Below are 20,409 nucleotides of genomic sequence, written 5' to 3'. Positions count from 1 at the left end.
TGGCCTATGATTTGCCATAAATACCTTGTTATCAATAGTTAACAGAATTCAGACGTGACAGTCGTGTTCAAGCAGAAAAGGTTTGACTGTATGTGAAAAGGTCAATTCTACTGCTACCCACTCAAAGAATAACTGTTCAAAGAATAAACAGAGATCAAATAGCTTTAGTATAAAGTAAAACATGAGAAGCAATCTTATATGATTGATCTGTTGTTTACATCCTCCGCGTGTTTTAAATGTAAACAGTTGCGTTTGGCCTTGGACCAAAAGGGATTTACACTTTGAAAAAAGGTTTCATTGATTTCTTTTCGATACTGTATGTAATGTATTCTTCACATGAATGAATGATCATAGCCTCCCTACTGTTTTTTTTTCTTTTCTCAACACTTTTTTGTTTGTTGTTGTTTTATTTTTACTTTTTTTGTTAAAAATAAATGCACTGTTGGTTAAGGGCTGTAAGTAAGCATTTCACTCTAATGTCTGCACCTGTTGTATTCGGCGCATGTGGCCAATAAAATTTGATTTGATTTGATTTGATTTGATCAGCCCGGTCTCATAGACTAGACGTAACATAGTAAAAGTAAATCCGGGGACACTCAGATTGGTACGATATGTTACCTTTGGTACGGTATGTTACCTTTGGTACGATATGTTACCTTTGGTACGATATGTTACCTTTGGTACGGTATGTTACCTTTGGTACGATATGTTACCTTTGGTACGGTATGTTACCTTTGGTACGATATGTTACCTTTGGTACGATATGTTACCTTTGGTACGATATGTTACCTTTGGTACGATATGTTACCTTTGGTACGGTATGTTACCTTTGGTACGATATGTTACCTTTGGTACGATATGTTACCTTTGGTACGGTATGTTACCTTTGGTACGGTATGTTACCTTTGGTACGATATGTTACCTTTGGTACGGTATGTTACCTTTGGTACGATATGTTACCTTTGGTACGATATGTTACCTTTGGTACGATATGTTACCTTTGGTACGATATGTTACCTTTGGTACGATATGTTACCTTTGGTACGGTATGTTACCTTTGGTACGGTATGTTACCTTTGGTACGGTTACATAACACAGAAGGTTGCTTAAGGCAGAAAGCGAAAGGAGGGTGGTTGTTCGGGGTGGATTGGTGGGCGTATAACGCGAACGTCTAGCAACCCAAAGGTTTGCGTATTCAAATCGCCTCACGGACAACTTTTAGCATTTTAGCAACTTTGCAACTACTTAGCATGTTAGCTAACCCTTCAACCTATAACCCTAACCTAGCCTTAAAGATGTATAATTTAGCTGAAAGCAAAGTCCTGTCTCTGTGGAAACCATGGTTGCGTCCCAAACGGTAACGTATTCCTTTATATAGTGCACTACATAGGGATTAGGGAATAGGGCTCCCATTTTGGGACGCAGACCAACTGATTAGAGGTAGACTTTGCCCTGGGGGGACATTTACAGGAAGAGAAGGATCGGAGCCCTGTGTAAGAGGGAAGGTGAGTAGAATTATACTACAATCAATATGCTCAAAGGATTTGTCACACCAACTGCTGTTGTAATATTAAACGTACGATGCATGTCAGTACCTTCAAAAACTGTTGCCTTATCAACAGCGGTGGGTTATTCCACAGTGGCAAGGGAGGCGTTGCCTTATCAACAGCGGTGGGTTATTCCACAGTGGCAAGGGAGGCGCTAGAGTTGGATTTTACCTAGATGATTTACAAATATATTTTGTATTTTTAGAGTCCATCATTTTGCTACAATTACTAGTGCTTTTCTCTGAATTTCACTGATCATTCAGCAGGATCATTGTGTCTATCAGTACAGTATAAGGAAGAGGAAGGTTTATTGCCAGTTTATGACGCAGGTACATTTCTCTGTGTGTGAATGAATAGGACTCATTACCTGCCGATAATCTTTTGGGAGGGTAACATGGATCAATCTAAAACAAGCAGTGAAGCCCAACCTCCACCGCCCTACTCTCAGGACTATAGGCAACAGAACCCCTATGCCCAGCAGAACCCCTATGGGCAACGGAACACCTACGGCCAGCAGAACCCCTATGGGCAACGGAACACCTACGGCCAGCAGAACCCCTATGGGCAACAGAACCCCTATGGGCAACAGAACCCCTATGGGCAACGGAACACCTACGGCCAGCAGAACCCCCTATGGGCAACGGAACACCTACGGCCAGCAGAACCCCTATGGGCAACGGAACACCTACGGCCAGCAGAACCCCTATGGGCAACGGAACACCTACGGCCAGCAGAACCCCTATGGGCAACGGAACACCTACGGCCAGCAGAACCCCTATGGGCAACGGAACACCTACGGCCAGCAGAACACATATGGTCAAAACAACTATGGTCTGAACGTTGGCCCTGGCAACATAGCGGTGGTCTCTCCAGCGGGTCAGTATGACGACATGGGTCAGGGTCATCCTGAGGACCAGCAGCAACGTTCGGCTCCTCCACTGCCACTACAGGCTGACTATTCCACTGGGCTGGAGGACACCGGCTGCTTTGATGACAAAGCTATAAGAAGAGGTCAGTCAGTGTCTGCGTCTGATATGACACCCTATTTACTATATAGTGCACTACTTTTGAACAGCGCCCATAGGGTTCTGCTGAAAAGTAGTGCACTATATAGGGAATAGGGTGCCATTTTGGAACTCAGACAGTGTTTTTTTGGGGGGTTGGCGTCCTCGTATCATGATGATCTGGAGCCGCATCAGTCCTCGAAGAGTAGGGGTGCTGATTTAGGATCAGTTTCGCCTTTAAAGATCGTAATTAATAAGATCGTGTGGACAGGGTGAACCTGACCTTAGACCAGCAAACCCTACTGTGAGAGGCTTGATGCAAACGGCCCCTGGCGCTATTGATTAAACAGGTGTTGTGGTGAATGCGACTGTAATGCTCTGCTCCGTGTTATTGTGGGCCTACGGTAAACTAGTGGGCCTACGGTAAACTAGTGGGCCTACGGTAAACATCGGCTCACAGTTAAGGGATTTGTTTCCACAGGCTTCATAAAGAAGGTGTACCTGACTCTGATGTTTCAGCTTCTGCTCACCTTTGGAATCATCTGTGCCTTTCTGTATTGGTGAGGCACTGACACTTTCATCATCACTCCATTTACAGTGTTCGACACTGAGTGTTACCCAACTTTAACACTTCAACACTTTAAGTGTTACCCAACTTTAACACTTCAACACTTTAAGTGTTACCCAACTTTAACACTTCAACACTTTAAGTGTTACCCAACTTTAACACTGCAACACTGAGTGTTACCCAACTTTAACACTTCAAGTGCCACCCAACTTCAACACTTTAAGTGTTACCCAACTTTAACACTTCAACACTTTAAGTGCTACCCAACTTCAACATTTTAAGTGTTACCCAACTTTAACACTTCAACACTTTAAGTGTTACCCAACTTTAACACTTCAACACTTTGTTACCCAATTTGAACACTTCAACACGTTAAGTGTTACCCAACTTAAAAGTGTTGAAGTGTTAAAGTTGGGAAAACACTTAAAGACTTCAACACTTGCAGTTGCCCAACAACTTTGAAGTGTTGAAAGCAGTTCCTGTTAGATTCCATGTTCCATTTTCAGCTCCCACAACGCCACAGCGTTATAATAATGTACATGGAAGGAGTGTGTAAAACAGAGAGATGAAATGTTCTCTGTAATTACAGGGAGGATCTGAGGGTCTGGTCCAGGAACACCTACTGGTTTTCTTACTCCATGATGTAAGTGACGGCAAACACTGAATCCTTTAAACATCTCTCTGCTTTGACTCCTGGGCCAGTGATCAGAAACCTTCTCAGAGTAGGAGTGTTGATCTAAGATCCGATTGGTCTTTTAGATCATAATGAATGCCATGACACGGACACGGGACCTGATGTTAGATTAGTGCTCCGACTCTGAGTGGCTTTATGAATACAGGCCTCTGATATCTAAACTATTATATGAATATATTGTATTGGTGTCTCCTGAACAGGGCAGTGGTGCTCGTTCTCATAATAGCCTTGTCCTGTTGTGTCAACATACGTCGGAAGGTCCCGCTCAATTTCATAGCCTTGGGACTGTTTGTAAGTATCCATTCCAAGAAGGCGTCAATCAATGAAAAACGCGTTGGTTGTTTTTTTTCCTGACCTTTGTGTTATTTTTTCCCCGTGTAGACCATTGCAGAAGGTCTACTGCTGGGCTCTGTGACCGTGTGAGTACTGTATGCCTCTGGAGTGAACCTGGTGTACTTGCTCTCTGCTAGACAGACTCAATCCTTTATAAACCAGCAGCTTTATATGTCACCTGTCAGTCAAAGTGAACTCATGCACATGGCAGTTTGCAGTATAAGCTTATGCCTAAATCATTCCTCCATGGCGGTTTGCAGTATAAGCTTATGCCTAAACCATTATTCCACCAAAAGGAAACCTGACTCTTAATACATCCAGTGATATTTCAGCGTAGGGGTTGAAAAAAAACTCTGTTTTTTCTCCAACCAGGATTTCTGGGAATTTTGGGAAAAGTTACAGAAATGTTGCAACCCTATTTTCAGGTGAAAGATGACAGTTTGGTTTGTGTTGTTGCAGGTTCTATGAGGCGGACGCTGTTATGTGGGCTGTGGGCGCCACAGCACTGGTCTCCCTAGCTCTGAGTGCCTTCGCCATGCAGTCCAGAGTACGTCCTCTCCACAGATATAGAAAGATGGCACACCTGAAATCCTTGTAATGGCCGTGTTCTGGTGAAAGCACGGGCAGCGCCATTTCTGGCTATATCTTAAAGTAGTCCATTTCCTCTCCTTCCACTTGTGAGTGTACTGGCAATCCATAAAGAAACAACAGCACGCTGCATATCACCATCTACTGTGCGGCAGTGTGTACAGTCTGAACAGGTTTAAAGCCAGGTTGGTGATTTACTGCCACCTGCAGTTATGGAATGCTTGCTCAGGAGTTTAAATCATTGGCTGACCCCCTCCTGATGACCTGGATGGAATTATGTGATCTTCTTAACACATAGGGAGTCTCACCCAAATGGCTACTTCTAAAATGGGGAGAATCTCAATAGCGTTTCCTTGATTCCTCGCGTCCTCTCTCTCCTCGCCTCCTTCTCAAAACCCATTGGATGACAAGGTCAGAGGTCCCTCCTTCTCAAAACCCATTGGGATGAGAAGGTTGGGAAAGGGCGGGAGCTCTGACCTTTTCATCCAATGGGTTTTGAGAAGGAGGCGAGGAGAGAGGACGCGAGAATTCAAGGAAACGCAATTGCACATTTCCCCACCAGAGGGGTGTTTCCATCAAACTGACTTGTTCCGGACAAAAGGCTGTGTGTGATGAGATGTGGCACATAAAAAAAAAAAAACTTTTGCGGTTAAGTTCCCATGAACCAGACAAAAAAATCTAAGTTAAATGGGTTTCCATGCATTTTCAACTCTACCGATGGTTTTGTCTCAAAAATTGCTGCAATAATATCGCAAACTTGCCCAAGCTGGTTTTGGAGCATTCATTAGACAGTTCGCTGATGAAGTGGACAGAGTAGGTTATATGATGAGATATGGATAAAAGCCAGACATTTTTTCTTTTTGATAATTGGCAGCCATACGGCCCATATTTCTGTATTTTGAAAGTAACATATCTTGAAAACTTGCTATATCAACAATAGACTAATGAAACAAATACCGAAATATAGTTTTTGGGTGGAGTTTTGCTTTAAGCACCATAAGTTATGAAATACACTGAGTATACCAAACATTTGGAACACCTTCCTAATATTGAGCTGCACCCCCTTCTGCCGTCAGAACAGCCTCAATTCGTCGGGGCAAGGACTCTACAAGGTGTCGAAAGCGTTCCACAGGGATGCTGGCCCATGTTGACTCCAATGCTACCCACAGTTGTGTCAAGTTGGCTGGATGTCCTTTTTTGGGTGGTGGACCATTCTTGATACACATGGGAAACTGTTGAGCGTGAAAATCCTAGCAGCATTTCAGTTCTTGACACAAACCGGTGCGCCTGGCACCTACTACCATGCCCCGTTCAAAGGTAATTCAATATTTTGTCTTGCCCATTCACCCTCTGAATGGCACATATACACAGTCCATGTCTAAATTGTCTCAAGGCTTAAAAATCCTTCTTTAACCTGTCTCCTCCCCTTCATCTACATTGATTGAAGTGGATTTAACAAGTGACATCAATAAGGGATCATAGCTTTCACCTGGATTCACCTAGTCAGTCTGTCATGGAAAGAGCAGGTGTTCCTAATGTTTTGTATACTCAGTGTATGTTAGGCATAAAGTTCATAACTTATTCCATCTGTCTATATACTCCACATGCTTTTCCACGTCGTGGTGGTAGTAGTAGTGTCTACAACTAAACATATCGCGTGACTCCAGGTCCATACAGAAATGGTTTGTCGAGATCGATGTGGAAGAACTTGACTGGCCTGCAGAAAGCCCCTGACCTCAACCCCATCAAACACCTTTGGGATGAATTGAAATGCCGACTGCGAGCCAGGCCTAATCGCCCAACATCAGTGCCCGACCTCACTAATGCTCTTGTGGCTGAATGGAAGCAAGTCCCCGCTGCAATGTTCCAACATCTAGTGGAAAACCTTCCCAGAAGAGTGGAGGCTGTTATAGCAGCAAAGGGGGGACCAACTCTATATCAATGCCCATGATTTTTGAATTAGATGTTCGACGAGCAGGTGTCCACATACTTTTGGTCATGTAGTGTACCTTAGTTGAATGCACTGACAAGTGGCTCTAGTTAAGAGCGTCTGCTAAATGACTAAAATGTAGCTTACTAGTCTACCGTCTTCCCTAATTTCTGTTATAGTGGGACTTCACCTTAGCCAGTGGGGGCTTGTGGGTGTTCGGTTGGACTCTCATATCCTTTGCATTGTTGTGTGGAATCATGCGATCCCAGGTAAGTCAAGCCATTTCACAGGTATACCAGTATGTAAAAAATATTTAAAAGGGGCAATCTGCAGTTTTAAACAATAACAAAGCCACAACCTGCCACTGTTTTGGTAAACAGCTGATGAATGAGTCTGGAGAAATGTAACCACTCTCAAATTCATAGACAGATCTAAGGATGCAAGGACTGGCCGATAATCAAATGTACCTATCGCAGATTGCCCCTTCAAAAAACACAGTATTTCATATTGTGTATTGTATTGGAGATTGAAGAACATTCACTGTGTTTCCGTTTTAGAAATACACTTGTTCGGAACTAACTTAGCGTTGTGTTTTAATCCATAGTACCTTTACATTGTGTATGCTTGCCTGGGGACCTTGCTATTTTCTTTGGTAAGTAACATTCTTCCACCATCTGTTCTATTGCTATTGATTTGGCCACCTTCATACCACCAAGCAATAAACGTTAAGAAGCTTTGGAATGGTCACCCCATGTGGGTTTTTAAAAATGAAAAGCCGTTTATGACTCATTCTGTAAGCAGGTAGAAACAGTCATGTATTTTTGTAGCAATAGAACAACTGATTTTGGTGTATATATATATATTTTTTTGTCTCTCTCCAGTACCTGGTGATGGACACCCAGCTGATACTGGGCGGGAAGCACAAATACAGCATTTCCCCAGAGGAGTACATCTTTGCGGCTCTCAACCTGTACCTGGACATCATCTCTCTGTTCACTTTGCTACTGTCACTCATTGGACTCAGCCGTTAACTTAATACATTGTCTTACGTCTGATAGCGCAACAAAGCCACCTGCCCTGATCCGTTGAGGAGGAGTTACACCACCTGTCGAATACGATGCCTTTTAATATGGATCAGCGTCAAAAGAATTCGGCCAGAGAAAGCACTTCCATGTTTCGTATTCTTTGATGTATAAATTACCCCATTGACATTCCATGTTATGCAACTCAGTGCCTTCACTAAGTATTCACACCCCTTGATTTTTTCCACATTTTGTTGTGTTACAGCTTGAATTTTAAATTGATTAAATTGACATTTTATGTCACTGGTCTACAAAACAATACCACATAATGTCAAAGTGGAATTATGTTTTTAGAAATGTTTACTAATTAATTAAAAATGAAAATCTGAATTAAAAAGTTGTCAGATATTCTTCATCCTAATCAGACAGTTTATTTTTTTTACATGGACGATACATTGGAGATAATTTAAGATAAGTACTGGAAACAACAGAACACTATGAAAAATCTGGGAAACAAGGCCTGGTATTCATAGCTGACTTTGAAAAGGCCTTTGATAAAGCATGACTAGAAATTATATTTAAATGCCTGGAATATTTCAATTTTGGAGAATATCTTATATAATGGGTTAAAGTTATGTATAGTAACCCTATGTGTAAAATAGTAAATAACGGCTACTTCTCAGAAAGTATTCAACTGTCAAGAGGAGTAAAACAAGGTTGTCCACTATCGGTATATCTATTTATTATTGCCATCAAAATGTTAGCTGTTAAAATAAGATCCAACAATATCAAGGGGCTAGAAATCCAGGGCTTAAAAACAAAGATGTCATTGTACGCTGATGATTGTTTTCTTTTAAATCCACAATTTGGATCCCTCCACAGCCTCATAAAGTTGGTTGCAATTTCAGTTTAATCCACCAGAAAAGACAGAACAAATATTACGGTTAAACTCAAATATACTAATTGATTTTTTTTTTTAAACTATATTTTTGGAAATAAATGTTTAAAAACGGTCTAATCTTTGTAAATGATATAAATAGGACTGGTGGAGTTGTCACACATGCAGCTACCAAAGATATATGGAAATGTCTGCTCTACTCAAAATTACAACCAACTAATTGCAGCATTACCACAAAAATGGAAGAGGCAAGTGGAAGGGGGAGAAAGTGAGGAGCTTGTCTGTCGGCATTAAAGACCAAAATCGGTTAACGGAAATTGTGATAAATAAAAAAGTATACCAGTTTAATTTAAGGACCACAAAATGTACAGCTGTGCCATTTATATTGCAAAATAGTTGGGAAGAGATTTTCGATGTACCGATTCTATGGCATATGGTTTATGAACTGATGAACAAAACTATGTCGGATTCAAAACGTTTAGTTTTTCCATTTAAATTATTATTCAAAATTCTTGCAACCAATAGAATGTTCTATGTATGGGGGATACAACCATTCCAGCTCTGCAGACTTTGCTGCAAAGAGACAAAATCATTAGATCACTTGTTTTGGTACTGTCCATATGTAGCTTGTTTTTGGTCGCAGGTTCAGGAATGGCTGAAGAACTGCAACATTTACCTGGAGCCAACTCTGCAAATAGCACTGCTGGGTGATTTGAAATGTCATAGTCAATCGATGAAAAATATAATAATGCTCTTAGCAAAAATGTATATCTTTAATTTACAAACTGCAGAAACTATTCGAATAGAAAGGTTCAGAACTTTTGTGAAACATCACAGCACAGTTGAAAAATATATGGCAAATAGGAAATAAAACTGGATGGGTCTTCAGAGATACAGTGGGGAGAACAAGTATTTGATACACTGCCGATTTTGCAGGTTTTCCTACTTACAAAGCATGTAGAGGTCTGTAATTTTTTATCATAGGTACACTTCAACTGTGAGAGACGGAATCTAAAACAAAAATCCAGAAAATCACATTGTATGATTTTTAAGTAATTCATTTGCATTTTATTGCATGACATAAGTATTTGATCACCTACCAACCAGTAAGAATTCCGGCTCTCACAGACCTGTTAGTTTTTCTTTAAGAAGCCCTCCTGTTCTCCACTCATTACCTGTATTAACTGCACCTGTTTGAACTCGTTACCTGTATAAAAGACACCTGTCCACACACTCAATCAAACAGACTCCAACCTCTCCACAATGGCCAAGACCAGAGAGCTGTGTAAGGACATCAGGGCTAGAATTGTAGACCTGCACAAGGCTGGGATGGGCTACAGGACAATAGGCAAGCAGCTTGGTGAGAAGGCAACAACTGTTGGCGCAATTATTAGAAAATGGAAGAAGTTCAAGATGACGGTCAATCACCCTTGGTCTGGGGCTCCATGCAAGATCTCACCTCGTGGGGCATCAATGATCATGAGGAAGGTGAGGGATCAGCCCAGAACTACACGGCAGGACCTGGTCAATGACCTGAAGAGAGCTGGGACCACAGTCTCAAAGAAAACCATTAGTAACCCACTACGCCGTCATGGATTAAAATCCTGCAGCGCACGCAAGGTCCCCCTGCTCAAGCCAGCGCATGTCCAGGCCCGTCTGAAGTTTGCCAATGACCATCTGGATGATCCAGAGGAGGAATGGGAGAAGGTAATGTGGTCTGATGAGACAAAAATATAGCTTTTTGGTTTAAACTCCACTCGCCGTGTTTGGAGGAAGAAGAAGGATGAGTACAACCTCAAGAACACCATCCCAACCGTGAAGCATGGAGGTAGAAACATAATTCTTTGGGGATGCTTTTCTGCAAAGGGGACAGGACGACTGCACCATATTGAGGGGAGGATGGATGGGGTCATGTATCGCGAGATCTTGGCCAACAACCTCCTTCCCTCAGTCAGAGCATTGAAGATGGGTCGTGGCTGGGTCTTCCAGCATGACAACGACCCGAAACACACAGCCAGTGCAACTAAGGAGTGGCTCCGTAAGAAGCATCTCAAGGTCCTGGAGTGGCCTAGCCAGTCTCCAGACCTGAACCCAATAAAAAATCTTTGGAGGGAGCTGAAAGTCCGTATTGCCCAGCGACAGCCCCGAAACCTGAAGGATCTGGAGAAGGTCTGTATGGAGCAGTGGGCCAAAATCCCTGCTGCAGTGTGTGCAAACCTGGTCAATACCTACAGGAAACGTATGATCTCTGTAATTGCAAACAAAGGTTTCTGTACCAAATATTAAGTTCTGCTTTTCTGATGTATCAAATACTTATGTCATGCAATAAAATGCAAATTAATTACTTAAAAATCATTCAATGTGATTTTCTGGATTTTTGTTTTAGATTCCGTCTCTCACAGTTGAAGTGTACCTATGATAAAAATTACAGACCTCTACATGCTTTGTAAGTAGGAAAACCTGCAAAATCGGCAGTGTATCAAATACTTGTTCTCCCCACTGTAGATGGGAGGGGTTGAGTGGAGCTGAAGGGTGGGACTAAAAATAACGAGATAACTAACGTAAAATATACTGTGTCCATAAAATGTACTGTATATAGTATGTATAAGCTGGAAGTAGAAGCCTAAGTGTTGTTTCCCACTAGTTTACTCCAATTAGGGGAAGGGAGGTAGGGTTAGGGGAAAATAATAAAGGAAAATATATTTTAAAAATATATATAAGGGGATTGGAAATGATGCAAACAATTACATTAATGGAAGCCACAATCTATCGGAAATATTAAAGATGATCCACCCCCTTAAATATTATATTTTTTTAACGAAAAGCTGAAATGTCCTGCTAAATGACTAAAATGTAAATGTAAAACTCAATAGAAAGCACTGGTTAAGATTGATATAGATTTTAATGTTTTTGTATAGAAAAAAATACATTCCACTCAGTCGTAAAACTCAAGGTTTATTGGCCACACATCAAACAGTATGTTTTTCATATAAAGAGGGAATGTTTAAAGTATGAAAGTGCAAATCGCATTTCAAGGATTAGTTGCTTTATAATAAAAATGTAAATGGCTTACAACATACGTTCGCCATTTAAAAAAAAAAAAGTAAAAATGCCAATAACGTCCAAATTCAACGTTATTTTCTGTTTTACTCATTTCATGCACAGCATACTGTTACATCAAGGACAACTCAACCGATTTACATTACTGAGGTCCCACGTATGGCACTCACAGCTAAACGGTTGCTAAACACATTTCAATGCAATACGTTTCTTTAGCGGTTGCTAAACACATTTCAATGCAATACGTTTCTTTAGCGGTTGCTAAACACATTTCAATGCAATACGTTTCTTTAGCGGTTGCTAAACACATTTCAATGCAATACGTTTCTTTAGCGGTTGCTAAACACATTTCAATGCAATACGCTTTAGCGATTCAATTTAGCGGTTGCTAAACACATTTCAATGCAATACGTTTCTTTAGCGGTTGCTAAACACATTTCAATGCAATACGTTTCTTTTAGCGGTTGCTAAACACATTTCAATGCAATACGTTTCTTTAGCGGTTGCTAAACACATTTCAATGCAATACGTTTCTTTTAGCGGTTGCTAAACACATTTCAATGCAATACGTTTCTTTTAGCGGTTGCTAAACACATTTCAATGCAATACGTTTCTTTAGCGGTTGCTAAACACATTTCAATGCAATACGTTTCTTTTAGCGGTTGCTAAACACATTTCAATGCAATACGTTTCTTTTAGCGGTTGCTAAACACATTTCAATGCAATACGTTTCTTTAGCGGTTGCTAAACACATTTCAATGCAATACGTTTCTTTTAGCGGTTGCTAAACACATTTCAATGCAATACGTTTCTTTTAGCGGTTGCTAAACACATTTCAATGCAATACGTTTCTTTTAGCGGTTGCTAAACACATTTCAATGCAATACGTTTCTTTAGCGGTTGCTAAACACATTTCAATGCAATACGTTTCTTTTAGCGGTTGCTAAACACATTTCAATGCAATACGTTTCTTTAGCGGTTGCTAAACACATTTCAATGCAATACGTTTCTTTAGCGGTTGCTAAACACATTTCAATGCAATACGTTTCTTTAGCGGTTGCTAAACACATTTCAATGCAATACGTTTCTTTAGCGGTTGCTAAACACATTTCAATGCAATACGTTTCTTTAGCGGTTGCTAAACACATTTCAATGCAATACGTTTCTTTAGCGGTTGCTAAACACATTTCAATGCAATACGTTTCTTTAGCGGTTGCTAAACACATTTCAATGCAATACGTTTCTTTAGCGGTTGCTAAACACATTTCAATGCAATACGTTTCTTTAGCGGTTGCTAAACACATTTCAATGCAATACGTTTCTTTAGCGGTTGCTAAACACATTTCAATGCAATACGTTTCTTTAGCGGTTGCTAAACACATTTCAATGCAATACGTTTCTTTTAGCGGTTGCTAAACACATTTCAATGCAATACGTTTCTTTAGCGGTTGCTAAACACATTTCAATGCAATACGTTTCTTTTAGCGGTTGCTAAACACATTTCAATGCAATACGTTCTCTAGCGGTTTGCTAAACACATTTCAATGCAATACGTTTCTTTAGCGGTTGCTAAACACATTTCAATGCAATACGTTTCTTTAGCGGTTGCTAAACACATTTCAATGCAATACGTTTCTTTAGCGGTTGCTAAACACATTTCAATGCAATACGTTTCTTTAGCGGTTGTTTCAATAGCCAGTTTACAATTACTTCAATACAAATCACACTAGATTGGATAAAGATCAATTCCAAAAGTGAAACTTTGAAATATCAATATTATTTATATTTCACAAATACTTTATAGGCGATAAATCAATACATCATATTTTTTTTCAAATCAGTTATTAAGTATATCTTAATATCCATTTTCAATCGTAATAAGAAACTTTCAATTTTAAATAAATAAGTCCGTTTTTCAATATATAGTGTTTTCTGTTCCAGAATACACTTTACAAATACCTTTCCAAAGTCAACACTCGTCATAAACTTGTAGTTCAGTTATCGACCCACAGATATGTCAAACAGTGTTCAATATACATCATCAAGTAAAATCAGAGTTATACTTAATAAATGCATTATATAAAATGCTCCTGAAACAATCTGGAACCACACTAAAGAGAGGCTACAAATGGATATAAAAATGTATTTAAAAAGTATCAAGTTTGGACACGTGTTAGTTTTATGAGTTGAATTCCTATAACGTGTCTTTGTAGTTTTTACACTGCATGACCAAAAGTATGTGGACACCTGCTCGTCAAACATCTCATTGCAAAAACATTGGTATTAATATGGAGTTGGTCCCCCCCCTTAGCTGCTATAACAGCCTCCACTCTTCTGGGAAGGCTTTCCACTAGATGTTGGAACATTGCTTCCATTCAGCCACAAGAGCATTAGTGAGGTGATTACTGATGTTGGGCGATAAGGCCTGGCTCGCAGTCGCCGTTCCAATTAATCCCAAAGGTGTTCAATGGGGTTGAGGTCAGGGCTTTGTGCGGGCCAGTCAAGTTCTTCCACACCGATCTCGACACACCATTTCTGTATGGACCTAGCTTTGTGCATGGGGCATTGTCATGCTGAAACAGGAAAGGGCCTTCCCCAAACTGTTGCCACAAAGTTGGGAGCACAGAATCGTCTAGAATGTAATTGTATGCTGTAGCGTTAAGATTTCCCTTCACTGGAACTAAGGGGCCTAGCCCAAACCATGAAAAACCGCCCCAGACCATTATTCCTCCTCCACCAAACTTTATAGTTGGCACTATGCATTCGGGCAGGTAGTGTTCTCCTGGCATCCGCCAAACCCTGATTAGTCCGTGAGACTGCCAAATGGTGAAGCGTGATTCATCACTCCAGAGAACGTGTTTTCACTGCTTCAGAGTCCAATGGCGGCGAGCTTTACACCCCTCCAGCCAACGCTTGGCATTGCGCATGGCGATCTTAGCCTTGTGTGCGGCTGCTTGGCCATGGAAACCCATTTCATGAAGCTTCTGACGAACAGTTATTGTGCTGACGTTGCTTCCAGAGGCAGTTTGGAACTCGGTAGTGAGTGTTGCAACCGAGGAAAGATGATTTCTACGTGCTACGCACTTCAGCACTCGGCGGTCCCATTCTGTGAGCTTGTGTGGCCTACCACTTCGCGGCTGAGCCGTTGTTGCTCCTAGACGTTTCCACTTAGCAATAACAGCACTTACAGTTGACCGGGGCAGCTCTAGCAGGGCAGAAATTTGATGAACTGAAAGGTGGCATCCTATGACGTTGCCACGTTGAAAGTCACTGGGCTCTTCAGTACGGGCCATTCTACTGCCAATGTTTGTCTATGGAGATTGCATGGCTGTGTGCTCGATTGTATACACCGGTCAGCAACGGGTGTGGCTGAAATAGCCGAATCCACTAATTTGAAGGGGTGTCCACATACTTTTGTATATATCAATAATGTAGCTACACACCATTAATTTCTGTAAGACCTCAGGAAAATGTGGCAATACATTTAAAAAAGATTGACACAAAGGCACTGTAATGAATCGTGTAGAGAACCGTTTTTAAGACCCGCTGAACCCCTCTACTGTCCCATCAAGGCTTGAACTTTATAAGAGTTTATTTAGCTTTATGGGCTGGTTTCCTGGACACAGATTAGGCCTGAACCTAGTTCTGGACTAGAAAGCAGGGTCGATGGAGAATCTCCATTGAAAGTGATGTTTAGCCCAGGACTAGGTATACTCTGTGTCTGAGAATGCCGCCCTGTACTAGTTTAGAATGACCAGTGACATCTTTACTACAGCGATTAGGTATAAACAAGTTATCTGATTACAATTCATCTCTTAACTACTGTTGTTTTCCTACTGAGCGAACAGCAGCAGCAACGATGATGTTACTTTCTATTCTCCTGTCAGGGCTGCTCGCCTGCGTATCTTTACGAATACTGTCAGTCAGTCTTCTAATGGGTTCAGTACAACAAGGTCTAATAGATCTAAGCAGGCACAATTCGCTTGGAGTCCACTTGGTGATTACAAACTGTGCTTTTGTTAGCCAGTGTTTGGCACCTAAGAACTTACCGACACATTAGGCAGATCTGGATGGGACTGAGAGTACTGTTATATTGGTATAATAAAACGACTAGAAACACGCATCACAGCACGGCACTGCTGTCCTGTACAGCTGATTACAACCTCCCTCAGAACTCTCCTGTACAGCTGATTCCAACCTCCCTCAGAACTCTCCTGTACAGCTGATTCCAACCTCCCTCAGAACTCTCCTGTACAGCTGATTCCAACCTCCCTCAGAACTATCCTGTACAGCTGATTACAACCTCCCTCAGAACTCTCCTGTACAGCTGATTCCAACCTCCCTCAGAACTCTCCTGTACAGCTGATTCCAACCTCCCTCAGAACTCTCCTGTACAGCTGATTACAACCTCCCTCAGAACTCCCCTGTACAGCTGATTACAACCTCCCTGAGAACTCTCCTGTATAGCTGATTCCAACCTCCCTCAGAACTCTCCTGTACAGCTGATTCCAACCTCCCTCAGAACTCTCCTGTACAGCTGATTCCAACCTCCCTCAGAACTCTCCTGTACAGCTGATTCCAACCTCCCTCAGAACTCTCCTGTACAGCTGATTCCAACCTCCCTCAGAACACTCCTGTACAGCTGATTACAACCTCCCTCAGAACTCTCCTGTACAGCTGATTCCAACCTCCCTCAGAACACTCCTGTACAGCTGATTACAACCTCCCTCAGAACTCTCCTGTACAGCTGATTACAACCTCCCTCAGAACTCTCCTGTACAGCTGATTACAACCTCCCTCAGAACTCTCCTGTACAGCTGATTACAACCTCCCTCAGAACTCTCCTGTACAGCTGATTACAACCTCCCTCAGAACTCTCCTGTACAGCTGATTACAACCTCCCTCAGAACTCTCCTGTACAGCTGATTCCAACCTCCTCAGAACTCTCCTGTACAGCTGATTACAACCTCCCTCAGAACTGTCCTGTACAGCTGATTCCAACCTCCCTCAGAACTCTCCTGTACAGCTGATTCCAACCTCCCTCAGAACTCTCCTGTACAGCTGATTCCAACCTCCCTCAGAACTCTCCTGTACAGCTGATTCCAACCTCCCTCAGAACTCTCCTGTACATCTGATTCCAACCTCCCTCAGAACTCTCCTGTACAGCTGATTCCAACCTCCCTCAGAACTCTCCTGTACAGCTGATTCCAACCTCCCTCAGAACTCTCCTGTACAGCTGATTCCAACCTCCCTCAGAACTCTCCTGTACAGCTGATTCCAACCTCCCTCAGAACTCTCCTGTACAGCTGATTACAACCTCCCTGAGAACTCTCCTGTATAGCTGATTCCAACCTCCCTCAGAACTCTCCTGTACAGCTGATTCCAACCTCCCTCAGAACTCTCCTGTACAGCTGATTCCAACCTCCCTCAGAACTCTCCTGTACAGCTGATTCCAACCTCCCTCAGAACTCTCCTGTACAGCTGATTACAACCTCCCTCAGAACTCTCCTGTACAGCTGATTCCAACCTCCCTCAGAACTCTCCTGTACAGCTGATTCCAACCTCCCTCAGAACTCTCCTGTACAGCTGATTCCAACCTCCCTCAGAACTCTCCTGTACAGCTGATTCCAACCTCCCTCAGAACTCTCCTGTACAGCTGATTCCAACCTCCCTCAGAACTCTCCTGTACAGCTGATTCCAACCTCCCTCAGAACTCTCCTGTACAGCTGATTCCAACCTCCCTCAGAACTCTCCTGTACAGCTGATTCCAACCTCCCTCAGAACTCTCCTGTACAGCTGATTCCAACCTCCCTCAGAACACTCCTGTACAGCTGATTACAACCTCCCTCAGAACTATCATGTACAGCTGATTACAACCTCCCTCAGAACTCTCCTGTACAGCTGATTACAACCTCCCTCAGAACTCTCCTGTACAGCTGATTACAACCTCCCTCAGAACTCTCCTGTACAGCTGATTACAACCTCCCTCAGAACTCTCCTGTACAGCTGATTACAACCTCCCTCAGAACTCTCCTGTACAGCTGATTACAACCTCCCTCAGAACTCTCCTGTACAGCTGATTACAACCTCCCTCAGAACTGTCCTGTACAGCTGATTACAACCTCCCTCAGAACTCTCCTGTACAGCTGATTACAACCTCCCTCAGAACTCTCCTGTACATCTGATTACAACCTCCCGCAGAACTCTCCTGTACAGCTGATTACAACCTCCCTCAGAACTCTCATGTACAGCTGATTCCAACCTCCCTCAGAACTCTCCTGTACAGCTGATTCCAACCTCCCTCAGAACTCTCCTGTACAGCTGATTCCAACCTCCCTCAGAACTCTCCTGTACAGCTGATTCCAACCTCCCTCAGAACTCTCCTGTACAGCTGATTCCAACCTCCCTCAGAACTCTCCTGTACAGCTGATTACAACCTCCCTCAGAACTCTCCTGTACAGCTGATTACAACCTCCCTCAGAACTCTCCTGTACAGCTGATTACAACCTCCCTCAGAACTCTCCTGTACAGCTGATTACAACCTCCCTCAGAACTCTCCTGTACAGCTGATTCCAACCTCCCTCAGAACTCTCCTGTACAGCTGATTCCAACCTCCCTCAGAACTCTCCTGTACAGCTGATTCCAACCTCCCTCAGAACTCTCCTGTACAGCTGATTCCAACCTCCCTCAGAACTATCATGTACAAATGATTACAACCTCCCTCAGAACTCTCCTGTACAGCTGATTACAACCTCCCTCAGAACTCTCATGTACAGCTGATTACAACCTCCCTCAGAACTCTCCTGTACAGCTGATTCCAACCTCCCTCAGAACTCTCCTGTACAGCTGATTACAACCTCCCTCAGAACTCTCCTGTACAGCTGATTCCAACCTCCCTCAGAACTCTCCTGTACAGCTGATTCCAACCTCCCTCAGAACTCTCATGTACAGCTGATTACAACCTCCCTCAGAACTCTCCTGTACAGCTGATTACAACCTCCCTCAGAACTCTCCTGTACAGCTGATTACAACCTCCCTCAGAACTCTCCTGTACAGCTGATTACAACCTCCCTCAGAACTCTCCTGTACAGCTGATTCCAACCTCCCTCAGAACCAAGTCCAAACACAATACAGTCGGCTCTTATACTCCAGCGGAATATAAAAAAAAATATCTTATTATCAATATCAGAAAATATTAGATCAAAAACTCCTGCAAATGTATTGACTATAATAATACACTACAACATTGCATCACCTCATGTTGTAATCTAAAACAGATCATCTGAGAGAAGCAACTTGTTCATCATCTTATCAGCAAATATCCATTTTGGTAATATAATACCAATAACACCCATTCAAACATCTTCCATCACGCTTTATAGGAGGAATCCATCCAGTCATCCGTCCGTCTTTTACCCTGGGGGCATCACATGCCAATATTGATCAGCTATCAAGTGTCTGATGTATACTTGTATACATTCCTCATAATATATCTTCTACTGCACTACAATCAAGTCAGGATTAATTCCCCCAACACCATCACTGGCTACTTGGTAATGTCCCCTCTCAGTCAGGATTGGTCCTCTTTCGCTCTCTCTCTCTGCATGGCTTCTCTGAAGGCTTCTGTCTTCCATCAGACCAGGAGAGTTGGCTCCTCCAATTCAGAGTTTTCGTCCAATCACAAATCAGACCAGGTGTATCTCCTCCTCCCACTTAAGATTTTTCCACCAATCAGACCAGGTGTATCTGCTCCTCCCACTCTGAAGAGCTGGTGCTGGGCAGAAGGTCAGAGGTCACAGAGTCACACATGGGCGTGTCAACGTGAACGACGTTACCCCCACCGAGCCTCTCCCCGCCCCGGTCCCCTGTCCCTGAAGTCGCCATGTAGGGCGGGGCCATGGCCTCCAACCCCACCACCAGTTCTAGCTGGGTGGGCCTCTCCCTCTCAGCCTCCATCTCCTCCAGGCCCTGGGAAAGGAAGGGGAAACAGTCCCCATCTTCCCCCAGCTCGCCCTCACCCCCCTGGGGCTTGGCATGGGGCTGGTGGAGGTTAGTGCTGGCTGTGATCTGCCCTGCTGGGTTGAAGTCTAGGTCTGTGTCTGAGGAGGTGGTGGTGGTGGTGGAGGAGGAGGGGATGAGGGTGATGCTCTGAGGGTTCATGTCATGGAACCAGGCCATGATGTTGCCCAGAAGGTTAGTGTTGGGGTTTGAGGGGTCCTGGAGCCCTGTTGAGGTGGTGGTAGTGGAGTCCGTACCCGAAGAAGGCTCCCTGAACGGGTTGAGATTGTGGTTGCTGTAGTGCTGGTGTGGGGCCTGGACACCTGGAGACCTTTCATACTGGTGCTGGCTGCCGATGGTCCTCATGTTGCCTAGTCTCATGAGACTATCCCCCAGCTCCAGGAGCTCTGAGCTGCTGATGGCTCCTCGGGGGCCCACCTCCACCCCCTGGGGCCCCGCGTCCAGCCTGGAGGGGAGGGAGGTGCCGATGGCCCCCAGGGACGCCTCATTGGACAAGAAGTCTGGAGTGTCCCCGCCCGTCGCCAACCCAGACTCTTGGAGTGACAGCTGGATAGCCAACAGGATGTTGGGATCGTCCTCATCCAATGAGCCCAAGCCCTGTAACACATAGACATAACGATGGGGGGGAAAGTATGCATTTCATGTGGAAAGAGGGACGAAGGTCTTGTAGAATATAAATATTTAGTCTGTTTAAACCTATTGGTGCTCTTTCTATATCTTGTAAGGCGTTATGACGTAAGATACAT

At 43.1% G+C, this 20,409-nt stretch overlaps 2 protein-coding genes across 3 annotated transcripts in view; one reads left to right on the top strand and one right to left on the bottom strand.

The window, feature by feature from the left end:
- Nucleotides 1-1,440: 1,440 nt before the first annotated feature.
- On the top strand, nucleotides 1,441-8,101 carry LOC121542566 (protein lifeguard 1-like). The gene is made up of 11 exons (XM_045226662.1): nucleotides 1,441-1,505; nucleotides 1,905-2,102; nucleotides 2,176-2,558; nucleotides 3,033-3,111; nucleotides 3,709-3,762; nucleotides 4,014-4,104; nucleotides 4,195-4,232; nucleotides 4,606-4,693; nucleotides 6,844-6,933; nucleotides 7,269-7,316; nucleotides 7,546-8,101. The coding sequence occupies exons 2-11, from the start codon at nucleotides 1,942-1,944 to the stop codon at nucleotides 7,693-7,695; spliced, it is 1,182 nt and encodes a 393-aa protein (XP_045082597.1). The 5' UTR covers nucleotides 1,441-1,505; nucleotides 1,905-1,941; the 3' UTR covers nucleotides 7,696-8,101.
- A 6,894-nt stretch (nucleotides 8,102-14,995) lies between these two features.
- The window catches only part of LOC121542564 (ankyrin repeat and IBR domain-containing protein 1), a 105,808-nt gene continuing 100,394 nt past the window's right edge, over nucleotides 14,996-20,409 (bottom strand). For both annotated transcript variants that reach the window (XM_041851975.2, XM_041851976.2), the window contains exon 20: nucleotides 14,996-20,260. In XM_041851975.2, coding sequence (XP_041707909.2) covers nucleotides 19,376-20,260 — 885 coding nt within the window. In that variant the 3' untranslated portion in view covers nucleotides 14,996-19,375. The remainder of the gene's footprint in view (nucleotides 20,261-20,409) is intronic.

This window comes from Coregonus clupeaformis, chromosome 17 (genome assembly GCF_020615455.1).
Source record: "Coregonus clupeaformis isolate EN_2021a chromosome 17, ASM2061545v1, whole genome shotgun sequence".
Lineage (NCBI taxonomy): Eukaryota > Metazoa > Chordata > Actinopteri > Salmoniformes > Salmonidae > Coregonus > Coregonus clupeaformis.
This window is presented reverse-complemented; position numbering and strand designations above follow the sequence as displayed.